We start from the raw sequence: 23,494 nt of genomic DNA on the forward strand, positions 1-23,494 counted from the left end.
TCGCCATCTTGGAGTGGGAGTAAAGAGAGTAATGGCGTCGATGTGGTCGCGTGTTTGTGTGCGTGTACGACAGGGTGAATGTCACTTTGTGACCACTTGCTTCGTTATCACTCGACAAAAGAACGTTCATTATCCTTGGTAATTTGAATATTGGCTGGTTCTCGCGGCAAGTTAACGATATGACGATATAGTGCTGGAAGAGACTGGCTCCTGTGTGTTTTCGACTTGAAATGCGGCTCAGGGTCGTCGGTCATCTGTTTGAGGTTAGGTTCGCCGCCGTGGCGGCTTTTCTGCATTTCAATCGATTATTGTGTGATACCATTTGCCCTCGATCGATTCGATATTTTTCTCCATCTCTCAGGGAGATTCTCTGCATCGGTCGATCGAGAGCATAGATTTTTCATTGCTAATTCGTTCCTGTCGGTCGAACAGGGAACGACTTCGGTGGCTCAGTGATAGGCAGACGTGTGGACAAAAATAATATTCGACATTTATTTAACCCTTTGTCTTACAATATTGAATTGATTGGTGCTTGGGTTTTTAAAGAATTCATTGTAACAAATCACAATTGATCTATACTGATGAAATAATATATCATTCTAATTGCGTTAAATATTATGTATCCAGTTTTGTTTTTAATAACGCCTACGGACTGCTGAATTTGGTTTCATCTTTATTTGGATGGTATAGATTCTTGAAAATTGGAAACTTTATTTTGGCCAGCGACGCGTTGCCTAGTGAGATGTACATATTTAGGCATGCAATAGATATAAATTTTCTCCTTTTTTGGGAAATTACGATCTACAAAATAGTTCTAATCACTGAAACCGTAAAATAAATCGTATGGCAAGGGGTTAAACACCGAAAATTCTGTCGGAACATGGAAATAGACAAACGATAGGTTTCACATTGTTTCTGTGAAATAAATGAGTGAAAAGTTCGTAATAACTAGATTGCGGGTTTTTATGCAAAATAAAAAATGTTTGCATTGATTGCAAGACACAGAAGTGAAATAAAAATTTCTTCATTCTCTTAATTATGTGATTAACCTGAAACCAATACACTGATGTCTTTAAATCTTTTTAATATGTCCACTGCTTTGTTTTTGTTATAAATGCATAAAATCCGCAATCTAGTGATAACCTACATATATTTTATAACAATTTCTGTGAATATGAATTAGTCAATGAATGCGTGCGTAGTTCTCTTTTATTGACAAAGAAGTTTATAGACAGCGCACTGTGTGGCGCCGCGAACTTAGTGATCCGATCTTATTACATGCTCCCACTCTGTCATATTACGTATTATTATGTACTCTTCTTTTTTCCTGTTAACACATTTGCATAACAGTCAGTCACGTAACTTCACATTTCTGTCAGGTGGCACATCTATACAGACGTCTCGTGCTTGATTATTTATTTGCTTATCAGCTAGATAAGAAACAAACAAGAACAAAACAAACCGAAAATTTGGCATACATTTATACACACAGTTTGATTACCTTTATAAACATTATAATATTATTGTTGCATTTATCGAGACAAAAGAAAGATAAATTTCACCATACTCGTGATAACTTTTATACGACCTTGAGCTCGAGCGTTTTCATTCATTCGATAAAAAGAAACATTCAAATTTCGCGCGTTTGACAACCCATTATATTTAGGGGATTTTTTCAAGTAGATTCAATTAAATGAATTAAATGGGAAAATTAATGCAATAACAGTATGACTTGGTATATTTTCGTTGGTTTTTCTTTTAGCTGCCATAATGGAACTTTATCGTTTCGTTTCATCAGTTTTTTAACGTAACCTAAAACGTAATGTTTTGACATTATCTTGACAAAAGCCACTTTTCTAGATGAAGTACCAATCTGCTAATTCATTTTTAAACATTTCAATTCTAAATCCCATTTCAATTCCTAAAACTTTGTTTAATCATTTCAAAAAAAGAAATACAGAAATGTCTGTATCGGTTTACATAGGTAATTCGGGATGATCTCATTGTGACGAATTTCAGAGTATTTTTAATCTCGCTGCATTGAACTTTTAACCTCGCGTCAATATTTATTATTCCTCCGTCTGTCCGGCTTATTGAATAATACACGAAAACACCCGTTTATCGAACCAGTTCCTCGTTTGAAGTTATGAATTGTTCAATCGGAATCCTGGGGACTTATCCGAACACGATCGAACCCGATTAAAGCGATCGAGGATATTTCCAATGGCGTACTCAATAATTTGAAGAAATACATAAATCTAGTGTAATATCTTTTTCGGTAATTATTTAGAACAAGAGTTTCCTCTCAGATTTTGATCATCTTGAAATATGTTGTCAAGGCTTTGAAAGCCTCGCTTTCACTCGAATTTCTAGAGTAATAAAAACCGATTGAAAAAAGGGTAATTATTTAGAACAAGAGTTTCCTCTCAGATTTCGATCATCTTGAAATATGTTATAGATTTCTACGTTTTGAACAACTTTTTCCTATACATGTTACCGCCGCTCGATTTTAGTTTTCGAGATATTCGCAAAAAACTATCGCTAATACTGTATTGAATGCTTCGTATTCCTGCACGCTCTGCGGCAACGTAAGCCTGTCCCGGCGCGGCGTTTGTTTACATTTTGCTTTTAAACACGCTGCGGAGATGGGAGAGAAAACAGGGTCTCACTCTGTGGTCATACATATTGTATAGGATGAGCTTTCAATTTTGAAAGACTACTCCTACATTTTCGTATGCGTTTCTGATCGCATAATTTTTGCATTCTATATAGCCGTCATACAGAATTTGAACTAGTAATGAAAATCATGCGATCAGAATTAGTTAAGATTAGGTGGGAGGGCGGAGAGGGCCGATCACGCATACGAAAATCCAGTAGTAGTATTTCAAAATTGAAAGCTCACCCTGTATATATATGACCAAGAGTGAGACCCTGTTTTCTCTCTCATCTCCACAGTGTGTTTAGAAACAAAAAAACGTGGTAAAAAGTAAACAAACGCCGCGCCGGGACAGGCTTACGTTGCCGCGGAGCGTGCAGGAATACGAAAAATTCAATACTGTATACTGTATTACTGATAGTTTTTTGCGAATATCTCGAAAATTAAAATCGAGCGGTGGTAACATGTATAGGATAAAGTTGTTCAAAACGTAGAAATCTATAACATATTTCAAGATGATCAAAATCTGAGAGGAAACTCTTGTTCTAAATAATTACCCTTTTTTCAATCGGTTATTATTACTCTAGAAATTCGAGTGAAAGCGAGGCTAATATATGTATACAGCGCTGTTATGCGTTTCACTTTGTATGTGTCGCAATAATTGTTTTGTAACTCGTGCACATTTATTGCATGTATAATCAAATTTCCCCCCGAGAAATTCGATGACGCAACAATAATTCCGGAAAAATCCTCCCGGAAGGAATAGACAATCTGTTAACCACCCAATGCATGCATCCAAAAAGAACTTTTACACATCGCTCCAAGATAAATAAATTTTTATTCAATAAAATAACTACATACTTGAATGCAAAATAAATATTTGCTAGTGTGGTCGACACCTTTGTTTATACTTGAAACACTAAATTTAAAGTTTTGAGATTGCAAATACTATATGCGAGTAATTAAAAGTTAATGCTGTTGTTTCATAGCATACAAATACGGCAAACGAATACAAAATTAAGAATTAAAATTAAAATAACGATTGAAATAGTTGAAAACAATGTTACAATTTGCACGATCAAACTGTATTATCGAATCCAGTTTGAAAACCTTCAGATACAGCGAACAATCGCTATCTTTCAGTCGGCGAACTTCTGTACGCTCAGCCGGCATTTCAAGCCTACCGGAAACGGCTTCAATAATTGAAACCTTGACCCAGCTATTCAGACCGTTCAAAGGTTCAGAAACGCGGGCGGCCGAGTACAAAAGTTTTTTTCGTTGTTCCCTCAGATCCGAGCCGGCGCTATGGTATAGTGAATGCCGGGTACATTTGAATCGTTAGCTGCCACTGGAAATCGTTGGAACCGAGGTCGTCGAGGAAGATGAAGAAGAGTTTGGAGAGGGACGGGTCGGAGGAGAGCGGTTCGAAAGATGACGCCAAAGATATACAAGAGAAGATGAAGAAGGTGGGCGTCAAGTCCTCATCGCCGGCCAGCGGGGCGGCTCGAGTGAAGCAGCTTCAAGAGTCCAACAAACCTATGAACCAGCCAAAATCTTCCGGTTCTGCTACCGGTGAGCCAATCCTCTATGTCGCCATTCTCTCTAGCTTGTAATTGTTTTGATGTATTCGCACGGGTGTTTCCTGTTCATATGTTGTTCATACGGTTCGCCGAGAATTGGACATGGCCTGGGAAGTTGAAGAAGAAGAAGTCTGTGTCAAGAGGACATAAACATCGTTTCACAGCAATGAGAGAAGTTATGAAAATATAACCGCTAATACAAATGCACAGTTGAATTTAGTAAATGTCTGTAGTTGTTATGCAAGTTAGCAATGGGAAATGATGAAGAGCATTGCAGAGGCGAAGGTGGTTACGCAAGGGTCTTCCAACTTGCCAGGCCATGTCCCCGAGACACCCCAAACATCAGAGTCCTCATTATCCAATTAACCGAAGGTCTCTCACCGCCGATTCACGCGCGAACTTCTTTTCGTGGTGCACGAATTCAATGGACACCTACGGACAGGACTCCTGAATGGGTCTCCATCATCGTGACGCCCGGTTCGCATTATTGGGTCAGGATAGGGCAGGGCAGGGCCAATCGGCGAATTCATTTTGTCCCCTGTCCTGTCCCGATAGTGAGAATTGGACTTATTCGAGGCCGAGAAATCGTTCCCCGTTCAAAAGGGGACATATACGACGTGGGATTGGAACCACTGTCTTCACACTAACAATAAGATCCGGAAATTCATCCCGGTTTGCATTATTGGGTCAGGATAGGGTATGGCAGGGCCGATCGGTGTCACCATTTCTGTCCCCTGTCCTGTCCCGATAGTGAGAATCGGTGCTTGATCGAGCTCGAACGCCTAATTGCATTAAACCAGACACTGATAGTATGCTCGCTCGACGCGTTCACCGTTTACTCGACGACCGGGATCACTAGATAGAACCGAGACAATTGATAAAGCAAACCGTGACCAGTTAAAATCTACAACACGATCTATCATCCGAATGTTTAACCCTGGAGAAATAATGCAATTGCGGGTGGCGCGACAGGCAACGTGTTGAATGTATGTTTTCATTCTATGGGGTTTATGGGAAGCGTGGGCTCAAATTGCCTCCGAGGGCAGTGACACCACGCCTACTCGAGAAGCCACGCCCATACAGAAAAAAGGAATAATTTTTTCCTCTAACAATTCAGACAGGATAGACAAAGCAATGGAAAATACCGCACACATTGAGAAAATTCTTTACTAAAGTATAACTTAAACCTATTCGGTTCTTGCGTCCTACAATTAATATCATAGCAAAGTCTTGATGCATTACGAGGATCTCTAAGCAGTGTTTCCATTGTTTTGCCCTGCCCATCTCCAAGAAAACCTGCACGCCAGCGATCTCTAAAGATACGGAAGCCCAACTGTGCCAATGGCCCTCTTCTGCCGCGTACACACTTGGAAAATTCAAATACGATCCATCGGCACTTCCTCGTGTGATCGCATCCTCTATTCTTCCCCGACACTTGACACACACTGTCTGAATGGACTGCGCGACGAGCTCATCAGCGTCTCGAGCGTGTCGAAGAGAACACAGCGGGCTTGATGCGATTGTCTTCGGAGCCGGTATCAGCCTGATCAATATCCCGTTAGGTTTGCCGCGTTTCGGTATTATAAATAGATCCGGCTATTGAACACTCACTGACCTGGTATCGCCTTTTTCGCGGAACCGCCATCCCCGTATAAATAAATCGGCCCCGTTTCCCGGAGCCGCGAATGATAAACATTTTCACAGGGATCGCGACAGGGTTTGCTCAAAGCTGCTCCTCCAGCTGCCCTCTCTCATCGGCGAGTCTGAGAGCCTCTCCGAGTGTTTGTTGATTCAAGATTTCGCGCGTCCACGGCAAACTAATTCGCCGCGCCGGGAAATTGCAATTCGCAATGGGAATTCGTAAGCAGGGCTCGGCATATTTTACTCGAAATGACAAATAATCATTTGGAATAATGAAATGTGTTAGATACTTTGTTATTTGTATTTTACAATTAACATACGAAATGGTAATTATTTACTTTAGCGATTTCTCATCATTCTGAACAATTCTTTAAGTCACTTATTGACTATATTGAATTGATAAAATCTGGATCAGCATGTCGTTTCCTAAATAATTTTTCATCTAGCACGAAACGATCGGTCTCCTCGATGGAAGCTTCTTCGAATCTTGCCGAGTTATCGGACGCAAAGTGATCATTTCCTTGTACATCGCGCGAAAATAGGATCGTCAACGGCGTTACTGGTTCAGTTACAAACCAAATAATGGGATCGGGAATCTGTAAGGTTTCGACGATGACGAACTATCATCAGAATTAGCAACAATTGTCTATTAAAACGATCAAGCGAAGGAATAACATTCTATTTGCTTTTTACTTCTTGTAATCGATGCAATTTTTATTTCGCATAGAGATCCGCAATCTATTTATTTTCGATTTCAAATCTTTCAGGAGATCAAGGGTAAGATCTGAGAGTTTCTTCAACCTACTTGCGTCTGTTTACTTTCGACTTAGACCACTTTCATAATTATGGGCACACATATTAGCCAAAACAAATTAATTTTTAAATCTTTACAATTATCTCCCTCAGCCATATTATGAGCGACACAGCGGTCAACATGTTAACAGGCTTTTAGTGGAGAAAGTGGGTAAACGATGGGCAGTTGTAGGGAGAAAAATCGAAAGAAGCTCGGAGTGGGGATGAACTGGAAGCTGTTGAAGAGTTCCACAGCTGTTTCGCAGCCTCGTAAATTCGCAAAAATGCGCGAGCTTGCCGGGAGATCGTTCCGTACGCTGGCGAGCTTTCGGAAAACATGATTTCTGGTGTTTTCCTCGAGAGCCACGCGCTCACTGGCGAGATCCTGCGTGTTAGGCACGCCGTAGCTACTATATTGATCTACCTGTCCGAGGGCTATATCGGTCCGCGTGTTTCGGTGCAGTACCTTCTAGTCCACCAACGCGAGAGATCATTCGTCCTGGAGCTCCTCCGGCGATCACGTTACATCTACGAAATAATCCTCGAAGCCTCTAAACGACTTCTTCATCCACTGGCCTCGGGACACCCCCTGCACCACGATGAATCCGCCAGAACTGGAAAAGACTTCGAACGAGGAACAGTGATCTGAAATCCTCTTTTCGTTTCGTTTTCCCTCTTCTGTTCGGCCTCTGTGAATTTTTCTGTGAATTTTCTTATTCCAAGCGTTCTGTGAATCGGTGTCGATCTCCTACACGTTGGCAAACGCGTTTATGGTTCTTCCCATCCAGCGTTTCCACGGGCTCTCGTGCAGGTACGTTCCCGCCGAATCGCCGAATCCGATTTGAAACACCAGTTCTGTTGTTCAACAATTTCACCGTGTGATTCTGTTTCGTTCTTTCGGGTTTTATCGGCGTCAATATTTGCGTTGCGAATCGGTTTGATTGATTACACCGTTTACCATCCCGGAACTATCGTTTCGCGGTTTATCCGATTTTTTTTTGTACAACCTAGTTGCCTAACACGTCGATTAATTGGACACCTTTTGGTGTTTTTCATATCTGATCTCCACGCAAGGAGGTAAATAACAATGGACGGAAGTGTGTCCAATGATCGGGCCTCTTGCAACCAATTTCGTCTCCGACGCATTGAGATTTGTCTTCGATTGTAAACACTACTGTAGGTTCAATAGAACGACCGGCAGCTCGCTCGAGATTAATGCAAATTTCACTCGGCGAGCATCGCCATGTAAATAAGTTATCCGCAAAGGGTGATCGCATATAACGCGGCGTAACGGTGAGCTAACTCCTTCCTAATTAATTAGCATCGCACACCGACGTCCACATTTCATCTCGCTACGTAAACGCGTCCGCCACTTGCAATTTTAATACTGTGTCGACGCTCGTCCCCGCGGCACCCAATATTTGATTCTGTTACGCGTTTTATTTGCTCGCCCACGAACCACCCTATTTTCGTCAAATTTCGCCGCGCTCTTTGTCAATATTTTTCATTCAATTTCACCGCCGATCGATCGCACAGGGGAAAAAAACTTTCGTGCGTTATTGGCGACCAGGGGCGAGCTCTCTATTGTCCCGACGAAAATGATGACGTTTTTTCCTGTATAGCATTTTTGTTCTGATCGTTGCGAACGCGGTTTCTGTGACGATAAACACTTCTTCGTTTCCTGTTTTTCTTTATTTCTGTGGTTCTAAGGAAGAACGCCGTATGTCACGTACTTTCAGTTTCAAGTTTTGATCATTAATTCTTCATACCGGACATCGGTAACATTGCATTATTTTTTTGAGCCTTTCGAATTTGTTTCCACGACTTTTTGACCACGCTTATATTAACTTCCCGTGTTGTTGTATGCGTCAAATTTTGTAATCGAATTTTAAACCTCTTCCCGTAGTCCAATTTTGCTGAAATTTTGTATACACACTTGATTCCGATGACAATCAAAGTAGAAAATAAAATTTAAATTTATATTAAATTTTTCTATCTATTCCGACATTAATTTTGTGACGGAAGAAATTTTGAACTAATTGCTGAAAATTTTGGGGAAAAATATTATTGATCATGTAACTGGATTCGGTATTTTATGGAGAACAGGAAAAAAATTATTTTCTCCGTTTCTGTGCATTTTAATATAAGCGTGGTTTTTAATAACTTTTTTCAAATACGTAAATCCTCAATGAATGCATAAACTCAATCTTTTCGAAATCGTTACATGCGGCGTTTTTTTCTCGCAACCACAGGTTTAGTTAACGACGAAACTTCGTAATATTTTATAACATAATTCACTCATGTAATTCAACCCTCGTTTATGGACCCTGGCGGCCTGCTGTTCTTTAACGCTTCCGCTCCGAGGACTTTTTGCAGGTTAATAGAAACGTTAAAGGGCCACTTTACCGAACGTTCAAGGGACGGACATTCTAACTTTAATAATCCCATCGTCCCCGGGTACGGTTGTGTCCAATTTAATGGACGCTTCTCCCGCAATTTCGCGTGGTTAAATGTAAAATGCATTCGTTAGACTTTTCTCCGTTTCCATTAACGCATTACGATCCACTTTATCGCGCGGTTGCAAAGGCTGCTCGGAAATCTCGATTAATTGCATTCCTTTTATGTATTCTTAGACCGAGAGTGTCTCGTGCTCGATCTTAAAATAAAAAGAGATCGCTTCGTTTCATTTTTATTTTATCTCCGACGAAGATTTTCTAGCTGCTAGGAGATACTTTCAGCGTGTTCTCAGTCTTATGAAATTGTACACCTTCATCGAGGGAATTGTGCTACGTTTTTGTCTCTGCTTTGAAATTTCAACCGACTGAAACAATTCGAAAGTTTCCGCTTAATTGGAAAAATGAAATTCATGAAACACGGAGGAAAAATGAAATGTACAAAACACACAGGAAAAATAAAGTACGTGAAACACACAGGAGAAAGAAAATGTGTAAAATATGCAGGAAGGGTACGATGTATGAAACGCGAATGGAAAATGGAAATAATGTATCTCGTATGAATTGTGGTCATTTTTTCGTTATTATACCGTCTCGTTGAATTCCAACAGATCCTAATACAGTAACGAAACGTCTCACAGTGGTGAGTTTGACCGAAATCGTGGCCAAAAGTCAAAAATTTTTATCCGTTTAAAAATCTGCGTGGTAGTACTTTATTTATAAAGTTCCAGAGCACGTTTTTTTTTTGTTACAACCAATATTTAATACGTACTTCTGTCGGAGATACGTAAATTCAAAGTTAGTAGTTTTAAAAGACCGGTATATTTTCAACCATAATTGAAATTACCTTTGCGATTTATCATCTGCTGTAACGCTAGTTTATCATTCATGCTATTGTTGGGCATGTCCCAATTTAATATAATATCCTGATTTTATTGCTTTATTTGACTTTTTAAAGCTCTGAGAGATGAAAAAGGGAAATCTACACATCTGGTACATTTCATTAACACAAAAGTTGCTTATCAATCGCGATCAAGCGTTCATTTTTTTAAAAAAAGAAGCTGTTAAGGTCATTAAACAAGTGTAGGTTTCATTTACCTGCGGTCCTGTAGCGGTCTTATGAGTTATCGCCATTTCCGTAGCGACCGGTAACGTTCCGAAATGGCGAATTTTGCTCTAAATCGTACACAAACCTAATATTTGCAAATGTAAGGTACATTATTGTTATATGTATATAACAATAAAATGCTTCAGATAGTGGACAGTGTAAGATTTTAATGGTAAATATTGCATTTAAAACACCAATTACAATCACAATTATGAAAAATACAAAATAATTTCTATACAAGTGACTTTACAATACTTCGTCACATGAAATATCTTCTTTTATATCAGGTTCTTCGAAAAATTGTGTGACTTCCGGGGGATATTGTTTCATCTTTTTTGTACATGACATCTTAATACTACTTACGTATGGATCAGATGAAACACCATAGTATACATTATATCTTTATTTTACTAGAGGTGAGCGAAAGATCGGAACGAAACGGAACTGAGAAACTTGTATTAAACAGGGTGTCTCAGCTGAGGGAGGCCACCTAAATATCTCCTTTATTTTTAAGGGCACATAAAATATTGATGGCATAATTTAAATGGTATCGAAGGTGGAATATCATAGAAGAACAATTTCTTTTGGCCGGTTATTTTTTCATAGTTTTTTCAAGGCCAGCATTATCTTTTTATCGGGGTAACTTATCTTTTTTATTCCATCTTATAGTGGCTGAAAAAATACATTTGAATATGCTCAAGTCATTAACAAGATGGAATAAAAAAGGAAGTTTTCCCGATAAAAAATAACGACGACCTTGAAAAAACTGAAAAAATAACCGGACAAAAAAGAATTGTTCTTCTGTGATATTCCTCCTTCGATACCATTTAAATTATGCCATAAATATTTTTTTTGTGCCATTAAAAATAAAGGAGATATTTAGGGGACCTACTTCAGCTGAGATACCCTGTATTTTAGTACTAAAGAATTACCTCGGATGCAATATTTAACACTAAAATCTTACATTTTTCGCTATCTAAAGTCATCTGATAATAATTTGTGCCATAAATCATTTTTTCACCTACACGGCCGCCAGTTTGATTTTTAATTTTGACATCAGATTCATATTCAACGACAACAAGAAACATGGGAATACTAATTTTCAAGAGAGTCCAATAAAGTCTTGGGTTACGCATCCGCCATATTGAATCCGCCGTCATTTTGTGTTTTGTCATTTTGACATCAGATTCACATTCAACGGCACGAGAAATATGGGGATACTAATTTTCAAGAGAGTCCGGTTCAATTTTAGTTTCTGACGAATTAATTGAATGAACAAAAATACTTTCTAAAAAATTGATGAATACAGCTGCGAATTTTCCCAAAACAACATCAATTATTGGCCCGCCATCCGAAAGTTAAATCCTTCCTTGAAACCGAAGAAAAGTTTTCTTGTTCTTCAAGATGGTTTCCTCAACAAGGTGATAGGATAATAAAAGAACGGTCGGAGTGATCGTGATCGTAATGCGTTAATGATCGGGCCGTTTTCACGGGCGAGGAATCCAGTTGATCAGGGCAGCAGCTGACGTTTTGGAATGTTCACGCAGGAGGATGATTAAAAGTACCCAGCCTCGAACGTTTCGATGAGAAAATGCCACGATGCTGCGGCGCGTCTTTGGTATCCGTCATGGACGGCGACGGGTCTCCGCAGAGTCTCGGTTTGCAGATTCAGGACGGTCAGTAATTAACGATAATTGTCTGTGGTAGCTTTTGCCCGCGTGCCCGGTTTTTCCGCGAACACTATTTCACACAGTTTAACACGCTTCGCCACGTTTCCACGGGCGTACTGTTGCAGCGAGCTTAATCGCCATTAAACCAGCTCGATTTTTTAATTGAGTCGTTCCTTGCACCACCGAGGATGGATATCTGCGATTGACCTTCTCCATGCCGACGAGATGTCTCAGTAAAACGTGATTTGCTTGGTCGCCGAGATATTTCGCCGGGCACGGTTTTGTTGTTTGCTGATCACGCGGATCGTTCAATGCGAAAGTGGTGGAAATCAATTTCTTCGAGGTTCAATTTTAACAGTGGGTCCAAAAAGGACAACACTGAACTTCGTTAAAATCGTTAAAAAATATAAGGTGGAGTGGGGTAAGTCCGCCCTAGTTTTTGCAAAGTTGGACTTTAAACTGATGTATTTTCAGTCTGGTATGTAAAAACGTAACATTCTTGGTATCAAAGTTTTGCTACAGTTATTACTGATGAATTAGTATTATGTAGAATTCTAATTTTGCTTGAAAATTATCATTTTAATAGGATATTGTACAGTGGCAACTAGGGCGCACTTGCCCCGAAAATGGGGCAAGTCCGTCTCTGAGAGTTAAAAATGCTTTCGAACCTTGTTTCAAGTGCTACGGGGCAAGAAAAGAATTATTATCAAGCCTGCTACAAAATGCTTTTTATTGCATTAAATATATTGTTTAGTTTTATAGTTAACCATACAGTACGGACTTACCCCACCGTGATAGTACGGACCTGCCCCGTGTAGTAATATTTACGGGGCAAGATCATCTTAATATTTTTCCCAATAAATTTTAAAAAATACAATAACAACGGTTTCTTTAATGTAAACCTACATCAATATTTGTTGTACTTACCTAAAATAACAACACGGAATATATTAATGACTTGTAAACTATTGCACGTTCAGGGTAACCTCAAAGTTGTACGTGTACCTCGCACGTGACTGTTTGTCATTGGTTGATTTAAACGAGGAAAACACCTTTATTCTTGGGCGACATCTATGTCGAATAGTTCATGCTAACTTATACTACATTAATAAATACAAGCTAGAGAAATTTCATGCATATTATAATAAAAATAACCAATTAACGGACTTGCTCCATAGACGGACTTACCCCACTCCACCTTAGTACAATTTTCAATCATTTTAAAACTCGAAGTCTCTGCTTTCGCAGACTATAGTTCATTTCGATCTAGAATGTTTGAGCATACTTTGGCAGGTGAAAAAATGAGGACGCGTTCTTGATAAAAAAAAGTGCTACAAATTGAATCGTCTGTAAAAATATCTAAAAATTTTTTCTCGGATAAAAATGAACGATTGATAGCAGAAGTACAGTCTTCAGACTTTAAATTGAGCCCGGCTACATTCTTTGACAATATTGCGCTTTATGGAACATTTATTTCGCTGTTCACTATTCAGTCACCGAGTTTCCTTGCTTGCACTGTTTCGCATTAAATGGATCCGAGGGAAAGTTTATTTGGAGGTAGATATTCTTTGTGTTATAGTATTAGAAAGTTTCTGTGTAAATGTTACGCGAGAATCAAAAGCAGAGAAGTGTCGAGCTATCCGACGAACGATGGCATAAGTTCCGCTTGCTATTCCGGAAGCGTCTTCCTTCCCTAGCGAGAAGTCGTTTTAAAAAGTTGTGGACGACTGCGTGTTTATTTCCGTTTTTATATTTGGCAGCGCGTGCATGACCGCTGGTATTAAAGTCGGATGATCAGACGACGATAATGATTCTGTTTGCGAATGTAATTCAACATGAGTAGACTGCAGATCTTTATGCATTTATGAATAAATTGGTTGAACGAAATACAAAACGGTAAAAGATGAGAAAAATTTAAGAATACTGTAATGTTGTTTTTATAATGTAACGAAGTCATTAAGGGGTGAAAATCAAGTTTTATTTTCTTCCTGCTTCCCCTAATCAATGCAGAACATTTTTATTTTGCATAAAGATCCGCAGTCTAAACATGAGTAAACGCTGGAGGCAGTGCCACCAGATTAGGATTTGCGTCCCCACTCTACCTTGTCCTTCTACGACGCTATTCCCCACGCTTCCGCCGCGGCACGGTCACGTGACGCTTTTCGTCTCTGTCGTGCATGTGTCACAATGTCACGTGACCAATCCGGCAGAGTGAGGGTCAATTCAAGTCAATTCTCCTGATCTGGCGACGTCAAGAGACGTGACATTATGTTTTTAATTCTATCCGTCGACAATCAGATTTTCTAATACGCAAAACAAAGTTAACGGTTTAGTGATATTAATAAAAGTAGCCTGCGGACTTTCATGCAAAAAAAAAATGTTCGAAATTAGATGAAAATGTATTTCCATTCAATTCTTCGCAATTTTGTATTTTTAATCATCTATGCTTGCCATAAATGCATACAGTTTGCAGTCTACGATTAAGATAGTAGAGTTTTTCAATTTTTGGGTAGAATCGTTTGGCTCCACCTTGTACACCAATAGACCTTCGGTTGACGATATGCTGATATTATTCGTAACTATTAATAACTATGCAATGTGACTGTCATTACTGTCATACGATCCTCGAGTGAGAATTCGAGTCGCGTTTAATTCGTTATCATTTCTTTGAAATACAAATGCTTGGGTTAAAGTGCACAACAATTGGTGAAATATTATCTGTAAAACTTCGTTTGGTTATCTGCTTTCCATTTATTAACAAGACAGTGGATTTTGACCGATCAATTACAAAATTGTTGACTAACAGTGGCGCACCCAGGGGCGGGGGGCAGGGTGCCAAGTCCCCCCCAGGAAAAAATGTTCAGCTTCCAAAATTAAAATCGCGGAATAGCCCTGGGTACCGTTGACAAATATTTTGGCTAAAAAAAAGATCATCACGCAAAACCTAGGACTGGGTTCAACTCGCCCCCCTCCTAAGATTACCTCCTGGGCGCGCCACTGGTTGACTATATTTTATTCAATGTTATATATACATATTCAAAGTTAATATTACATACGAGGAACGTATGAGCTACGGTAGAACCTCGATTATCCGAACTAGTTTCGCATGTAATAATTTAAATCGAAGATTTCCCATATAAAAGTCAATAACAATTTCACCGAGGCAATATCACAGATGAGATATAGGGATAGACCTGACATCCAATGTATTTTGGTGTCCGTCGGTATTGGTGCGCTAGCACCCCAGAGTGACTCCCATTGAGGCCCATTACTATTCAAGGGCAACACCTCTATATGTAGAATTAAAAAGATGTATTATTATTATTTCGAGGGGTACAATATTTCTGGCCGGTTTAATAGCAAATTATGGATATAATTTAAAGAAAATTATTGCTATCACTGGCATTTTAAGGTGTCAGTACTACAGATTCCTGCGGACACCAAGTCCCATAAGGTGTCAGGTCTATTCCTATATCTCGACTGTGGCAATATACCCAAATAATCCATTATGATTATTATCCGAACAGAGCCTCGCGACCCAATTGTCTCGATTAATCGAAGTTATATTGCATGTGATCGCAAAACGAATTATTCTCAGTGTTAGTTTGTTAAAGCGTTGTCGAATGAACTAGTTGGCGCGTAGGCGTCGGCTGCTTTTTAATTCAACTTTCTCGGGAGTGGTAGCTGTTGATACAGAAGCGTGGACATTGTTCAACATCATTTGTTTCTTGTTATTGTTCACAGGCAATCCTCGAAATAAGACAGCACTCGCGCCCGGCCACAGTCTAATGGACTGGATCCGATTGACTAACTCTGGTGACGATTTAACAGGCGTTGGTGGCGTCTCTCAAATCGTGTCTCTGTCTGAACTGGCCAATCATAACAAGCAGAATGACGCTTGGATCGCAATTAGAGGTACGAACCGGTCGGAAACATTTTTCTGACCAATTAACACTCTCTGGACGTCGTTACTCCGCGCATGGCATCATTGGACCTGTTTGAAACTTTATTCCAGAGCTTTTTCTCATCGAAACAGATTAATTAATTGTTCCGTTGAAATGTTTATCCACACCTATTATACATCTGTGACGTGCAACATTATTTGCTGTGGTTTTTGTGCGTTCGTGACGAAACACTAGATGCGTTAGAAGATTCTAAGAAGATCATCACGTTACTTTCTAGGAAGTTAGGAGTTATTTAATTCTTGTTCCTTGAAATGTCTACAGACAATTTTTATTATGCGTAATGGTTCGCCGTTCAAGTATCCAAACCGTTTGAATTTACTAAAACATTCTTAGCTACATTGGTGTATGTAAATCTACAGTTGCGTAACGGTGGGCGACCAAAGTTTGAAGGCCACTTGCACGAGTAGACGATTTTATATGAAAACAATTTCTAAATGCAAGCTACGCGAAATTCTTATCACTTGCGTATGGAGTTTTGATATTCGCCAATAACAAACGCGCGAAATGAAGATGTTCCGCATCGATTCTGCGCAGCAGCGAACAAATAGAACTTGACTTCCACCCTTAAGCCTCAAGCCTTGAAAAATAACGATGATTTAAATTCCTAAATGAAAGGTGCACGAAATTACAGACGAGCAAAATAAAAATGTTGTGCAATGATTCTGTGCAGCAGAGAACAAATAGAACTTGACTTCCACCCTTAAGCCACAAGCCTTGAAGAATAACGATGATTTAAATTCCTAAATGAAAGGTGCACGAAATTACAGACGAGCAAAATAAAAATGTTGTGCAACGATTCTGTGCCACAGAAGATAAATAGAACTTGATTTCCACCCTTAACAGTCTGAATACATGAAAAGTAATAGAACCGCGATCTTTAATTCCTGTGAGGTTCGTACCACTTTAAATTCGACCTACTAATTTTTCTCTGAAACGCGGAAAATCCGGAGTCCATTGGGCACCTAAAAAATTCCTCGTGCCACGGGTCTAATAATTCGATCAGAGTACGTGTTTGAGTTACGAAAAGGGTGCTCGGAAGGGTCGATCGATGCTGCAGCAGCAAACGAAGTACACTCTGTCCATTCTGTTCCTTTGGAAATGCGATACTCTGGTTGAATCGTCGCTAATGGAGCTCTCCGAGCGAGTCACGAATCGCGAGAAACTGCGGGTTCGGCGAGCGTGTACGGGACGAATGAAATAAGAGGATCCACTCGAACGCAATTACCTCGAGCTCGTAGCTTCTTTTCTGTTCCATTAATTTCCCTCCGGATCGTGTTAGGAGCATTTTAGCGTAATCGATAGCACAATGCTCGGTTATAAGAACACGTTAAGTATTTCATAAGAAAACTGGATCCAGGTCACGGGAGACAAGAGCGCAACGTAGAGAGGGAAAGAGAGAGAGAGAGAGAAAGAGAGAGAGAGAGAATGCTCGCTTTTTAGTCTGATTAAAATTGACACGAGACAGTCTAATTCTTTAACCGGCTATTTTTTAATTTCAATTATGGTATTCGCCGGCATTGCCTTCGATCATGCAATTGCTCGTCGGCCAGCCTCTATGTACGTGTTTAGTTTATCTGGTTTGCAAACGCGGTTTCACTACACGGCCTGTCTATCGATTACTTTGTACACTCTGTATCTGATCATTTCGAGGATAACGTTCCGCGAGACTCATTAACGTCACTCGGCGAAGCGAGATTATACAAATTGGCCACATTCTATCGAGTATAAATAGCGACCAATAACCGCAAAAAATTGTATCTGCGTCGCGGGGAATCAGGAATCACAATCGAAACATTTATCATGTTTATGCAATCCATTTCGATCGGCGACAATTTTAAGTACCTGCAATTTCATGACAGCCTGTTTGATGAACTTTGGACATTTTAGCGTTTCATTAAACGATCCGACCGTATCGGAAATGAAAATTAACGATGCAAAGAATGCAATAAAATGCGCTTAAAATCAGACGTTGTTACTAAAAAATATAAATGTTCGAACAATTAGATGTATACAATGAAAGTGACGTAACTCGAAAGTCCAAACGAATTCATCCTTTCGCTTGTTATGTATTACGTCGATTTATTTTACTTGGTGATTATGATGAACAGACGTTTGCGGATGTTTATGCAATTTTCAATTTTTGTAAACTAATTTTACGAAAGTGAAATAGAATAGAATCTTATTTTCCCTGGTATTAACCTTTCTAGATCTGGAATAAATTAAAATTGTACTAAATTCTGTCATATCTGATATCCTAGCATTTTTTGCAAACTTTCAAAAGCCATAATTGCATAAAGATCCGCAGACTAATGATGAATAATGACGTGGTGAACTGAGAAATCTAATATAATATTTTTCGTGGAACGTTCCAATTGCAGGAATCGTGTTCAACGTGACCCGTTACATGGACTTCCATCCAGGAGGGATCAGCGAATTGATGCGGGGCGTTGGCAAAGACGCGACGAAACTATTCGAAAACGTGAGTCCAACTGGTTCGGGACGGCACTCGATCAATTGGAGGAGCTTCTTCGACCGAGACAGTCCGCTAACGCCCAGAGTTGTGTTCAATTACAATTGAATTACTTCACGAAGTATAATCACATTGTATTCAATTATGTCGTAGTTCGAAATTTAGTCGCTTCATTCAATCTGGCGACACTGGTAAAGACGGACCGCCTCGATCGAAGGAGCTCGAAAAATCCCCGTAGATCGATGATTATTGTCACGTACCCATAGATCGTTTGTTGCAGGTTCACGCTTGGGTCAATTATCAGAGCATCCTTCAGAAATGCGTGGTTGGAAGACTGAGCCGTGGATCCATCAGCGGTCCATCCTCATCGACACCGGAAGACGCCTCTCCAGGTACCACAGATTGCGCCTCTGCTGCTCTGGGCCTAATTAGAAGTTGTACGGGTGAGGAACTTCACCAGTCACCGCTTCAAAGAGCAACCTTAAGGGGTAGACTAGTTTTTCCAGGATTGCAAGGGTGCGGGATGCGCCTTTTCTCAATGTAAAGATGGGGTTTTTCAGTAGCCAATAAAGCACTAGATAAAAGATAAATAAATAAATACTGCGTAATTTACATTATTCAGCAGCGTAATTTACACTATTCGGAAGCATACAGCTGCGCTTGTGGCTATTTTACTTTTGAAGGCGATCGCGGCATAGATTGATCTTCTATGAGAAATGAGGAAAAACGAATCTACCCCCTTAAGACTTCGAGGAGATCGATTTAAATGGGGCATTCTGTATAATCAACAACGGTTAATTGTCTTTCATCAGGCGCCAACGCCCAAGACAGTGGCAGCGAAAGCGGTCTTGAAAACGTAAAGATGGACTGGAGACAGACGTTGAACACAGTTACGCTGTTCTACCAAACGGTGAAAGACTATCCAGGCGTTCACTATCAAGTGGTGAGGATAAACGACTCGAAGCTGGTCTTCAAGTTGTTTTTCGAGAAGGATACAGTCACGCATGAACTAGAGCTGGCAGCTCCGTTGGAATGGCCGCCAGTTTGCAAGACTAACTTCGAAACCGCCGAGGTGAGAACAGGGATTTGGGAGTTGTACAGGAACTTCCTTTGTTGCACAAGGAGTTGTACAGGAATACTTGATTTGATTGTAACAGGATTATACTTCAAAGATTTAATTCGCTCGAAAGTGGCTTGTGCTTTGTAGAATCATTGTTCCAAAAAAAGGATTGTGTATTTTTTATTTTAGAGAAATGTATTTATTTAAATTATTAATTTTGTTATTTGTGTTCCAGTCTAACGGTTCAATTGTCTGCACAGGTGGATTTCACGTTCACCAAGAAGAAGCCGGAGCTCTGGAAGACGCAGGGTAACCACACAATATGGCGGGAGCCAATCACGAACCATAGAACCTACAAAGAGTACACTGTAGTCTCGAACACACCGCTTTCCAAGCTAGTCCACTTGCTAGTCCTGCGAGCGAAGGACTCGTTGGAATTAGTGCCCATTGGAAGACACGTACAGGCCAGGATGAACGTGATGGGTAAGCTATTCCTGACTGATCAAAAGGGTATATGTAGCACGAAAGATCAATTCAGTTTGAGGGCACGCTTGTTCACCTTATCCACACATACTGTTTATTTGGTATTTTAAGAAGTAAATAGAGTGTTCAATTAATTGTATGAATTGCTTCTTTTGTTGTAGGGATGGAAATAACGAGATCATACACTCCTGTCCCACCGTGCCTTCACCCTGACGACATGGCGCCTAGTTACAAGTCTGACTGCGTGTGTCTGATGATCAAGAAGTACCAAAATGGCGCGCTGAGTCCGTCCATAACCGGCCTACAAGCCGGCCAGACCCTTGTGCTAAGCAATGCTTTAGGTGCCTTTGTAGTTGAATCCTTTGATCGTTATTCTGTCATTCACATGCTGGCCGGTGGCACGGGGCTGACCGCGATGCTTGGGATCATTCAGCGAGCTTTGGCAAGGCGTACTGTGTTAGTACACTTTCTTGATCAGACCTAGGTGAACTAGGTTGATCGCTTTAAAGTTAATAACTAGACTGCGGATCTTCATACAACATAAAAATGGTCTGCATCGGTTTCCTTCCTTATTTAATGAGCTCAATCGTTTCAAAATAATATACATATTGACTTTCTTTTAATATTTCTATTATTTTTAATTGCATCAACTCATTTCTGTATAAAGGTATAAAATCCACAGTCTACTAATAATTCTTTTAACACTTAATTTATCGAGCACTAACAAACTGACACTATCCTACGAACACTGTGACTGTGTTCTTATAAAGATGACAAGTGGTGATCGGATTTTTCATTCATTTCAGAAAAACCATTAATCTCCTCAACTTCAACACAGACCAAGATAACATGTTCTACGTGAAGCAACTGGAAAAAGCTAGCGCGAATACGAAGTGAGTGCATCAACGTTTCCAAAAGCGATTTTTTTAAATGTCGAGTTATTTGAAAGTGGTATTTTTCAGGTTAACAGTCACGCATGTCCTCTCGCAACCGGACAGTAAATGGACGGGCATACGCGGCATCGTGTCCGATGATTTGTTGAGGCAGCTGATTGGACAACAGAAACCTGATGCGTGCATCTTCACCTGTGGTCCACCAGGATTCATTCAGACAGCGAAAAAGTAAACCGAATGATTTTTATTGAACTTATTTCCCTTCGACGTAAAATTCTCTTCTTGCAAGTGGCACAGGCCATTTTTATTCTAGTTCGATTATTAATGTCTATTTCCTTTTCACCACCTTTCACACTTTATGTGGAATAATTGTGTGACTAACGTGATTATGATGTTATTTTCAGATCCATTCAAAACCTTGGCTGGAAACCCTACCAAACGTATATGTTCGACGACTAGCCGTCTTCAACGAAAGTATACCCACCCTCTCCCCTTTTGATACCGAAACTCTGATAGTCGAGCTTTCATTCAAGGAAACAATGACGCGTACCTCCGGGTTCTCGAGCGGGAGACACCCTTTTTGGATACTTTTACTCCTATTTCCGCCCACAGTGTCAGTAACCGGTGTGCATCGGCCGAGAACGATCAGTCTATTATAATACTAAATCGTCATCTTCTTTTAACTAATTTTGCCAAAAATCAAGTAAAAAAAATATACTTCGAAGTCTCCAGTGTAACTCGAGTACGACTTTAAAATTTCTACTTTTGCCTTGAATCTGGATTGACGGAGGATCACTCTTCTACATTCTTCTAACAACATATCCGAATTGCACCGTCGCCATCTTAAAACGCAGCTCCCACCCGAACATCTCTGGAATTGATTTTGTTTTCTGTAAAGTATTGACGCTTTTTCTGTCGAATAAAAATAGCTTCTCTTTGGCGAGATGTATTGTTCACGATGACTATATTATTTATATAAATTCTCAGAGTTTTAATGGTTCTCCAAGATGCTGTAACACAGTAACGTTATTTTATATTTTATTATTATGTTATTATGAATGTTTTTATTTTACATAAAGATCCGTAGTTTGATTATTAATAATGTACAGCATCGGTGCCTTAGCAAACATTGTTGTCCTAATTTATTTGCAGAGAATTTCGGGACGATCAGTGTAATCAGGGCTGGTCAGGGTGAAATTTACAAACAAACAAATCACAAAATCTTTGTTTTTAGAAACGATTACATGAAAAGGTCAGACAAACATTCAAAGAATTACAAAATTTCCAAATCGTCCGTTCTATCCAGTTGCTATCGAAATATAAACGCGGTTGCTCGAAAGTGTATGATCAGCTGCTTCTCAAAACACGAACTTTTTCTGTGAAAAAGACGTGAATGACAAGAGTCGAAGGATGTACAGATAGTGATGACTCATGCAACGGAAAGAAAATAGTGATGCAATTTTAGCATAATAAACTATGATGATTTTCATTTTTTCCTCCGAACACTGTAAGCGATCAATTACGATCGAGCAACAGCGTCCACTCTTTGTATCATATCTAGCAAACGCGACGAAAGAATAGGAGTATAAGGATCTTTAGATGAAAGTCGTAGGTTCTACAGATGCATACAGCTCGTGAACAAATTATTTTTTATGGGAACCGTAATTTTAACACCATATCCGCGTTATACACTCCGTGGAGAGCTGTATTTTTAGCGATTTACCCGAGAAACTTATATATTTGGAAAAAACAGGCCGAAATATTGGTGCTATCGCTGTTCGAATAAAAATCTTTCGTTCGTTAAAAAAACAAATATTGTGATTGCACTGTACTTTGGATTGATGTGCTTCGTTTCGCAAATCACGAGTACAAAAACGGACGGGAAGCTTTAACGCTAACCGTACCACGACCGGTGAAATGACCGGTATCACATTTTTTATTTTTTAATTATTGAAATTATGAAGATGCTTCCATAAAAAATTATTTAATAATTTTCTTTATTTAATCACATATTATTATAAAAATTGTGAAGAATCTAAATAAGTTCAGTCTTGTAATTTTTATAAAACAATGTACATTCGACAGATTTTGCAGCCGGTACGGTTAGCGTTAACGAGAACGTTGATTCGCAAGAGATGAGATGTATAGTAGAACATTGGATCTTTCTGTTGTGAAAATAAATTTTGGTGCCAAAGTGGATGTAAGTAGAGCTCGAATCAATCGATTAGAAATGCGAACAACAGTGTGGCCTAATAGCAAATGCTCTCAGAGAACACTAAATAGAAGCCTGTACGTCGATCACCCGGATTTTTATCGGTTCCTTCGATCCTTGACGCGGTCGAGGCGAGACTTAGGTGAATTTGTAGATAGAAATCGATGATTTTAGATCGCCAAGGAATTTTACTCATCCAATTGATTTACATAATCGATTGCGGATAGTGAGATTGATCCAAATTTTGGTCGGTGAGTTTCTTTCCCCCGTGAAACACTTCTTTGGAACTTATTCGAGTATGGACCACTTTCTGCATTTACGTACAAGTTATTACGCGTATATGTGTATGTATATGTGTGTACATAGTTGTTACCAGAAATAAATGAATATTTGATGGCTTTAATTAAGTACGTCTCCTCGTAATAAACCAGTGATCTTCAGAATTGTTCATGTTGGAAAACATCAACGTGTTGCACGAAGTCGAAAGATATAGAAAATTTAGTACGACTAC

The 23,494-nt window shown here is 39.6% G+C and overlaps 1 protein-coding gene across 7 annotated transcripts; it reads left to right on the top strand.

Moving 5' to 3' along the window:
• The first annotated feature begins 27 nt into the window (after positions 1-27).
• Positions 28-23,393, top strand: LOC143209694 (cytochrome b5 reductase 4). 7 transcript variants are annotated; one of them, XM_076425711.1, is made up of 11 exons: positions 28-263; positions 3,947-4,228; positions 15,645-15,815; positions 18,244-18,344; positions 18,616-18,778; positions 19,148-19,407; positions 19,656-19,878; positions 20,040-20,334; positions 20,685-20,771; positions 20,841-20,999; positions 21,176-23,393. In XM_076425711.1, exons 2-11 carry the CDS (start codon positions 4,039-4,041, stop codon positions 21,228-21,230), a joined length of 1,704 nt encoding a protein of 567 aa, XP_076281826.1. In that variant the 5' UTR covers positions 28-263; positions 3,947-4,038; the 3' UTR covers positions 21,231-23,393. The 7 variants fall into 7 exon arrangements, with proteins under 7 accessions (XP_076281826.1, XP_076281835.1, XP_076281871.1 ...); XM_076425720.1 differs by having other exon boundaries at positions 29-263; positions 18,616-18,727; XM_076425756.1 differs by lacking the exon at positions 28-263 and adding an exon at positions 11,778-11,906 and having other exon boundaries at positions 4,088-4,228.
• The last annotated feature ends 101 nt before the right edge of the window (positions 23,394-23,494 follow it).

Source organism: Lasioglossum baleicum, chromosome 1, assembly GCF_051020765.1.
Source record: "Lasioglossum baleicum chromosome 1, iyLasBale1, whole genome shotgun sequence".
NCBI lineage: Eukaryota > Metazoa > Arthropoda > Insecta > Hymenoptera > Halictidae > Lasioglossum > Lasioglossum baleicum.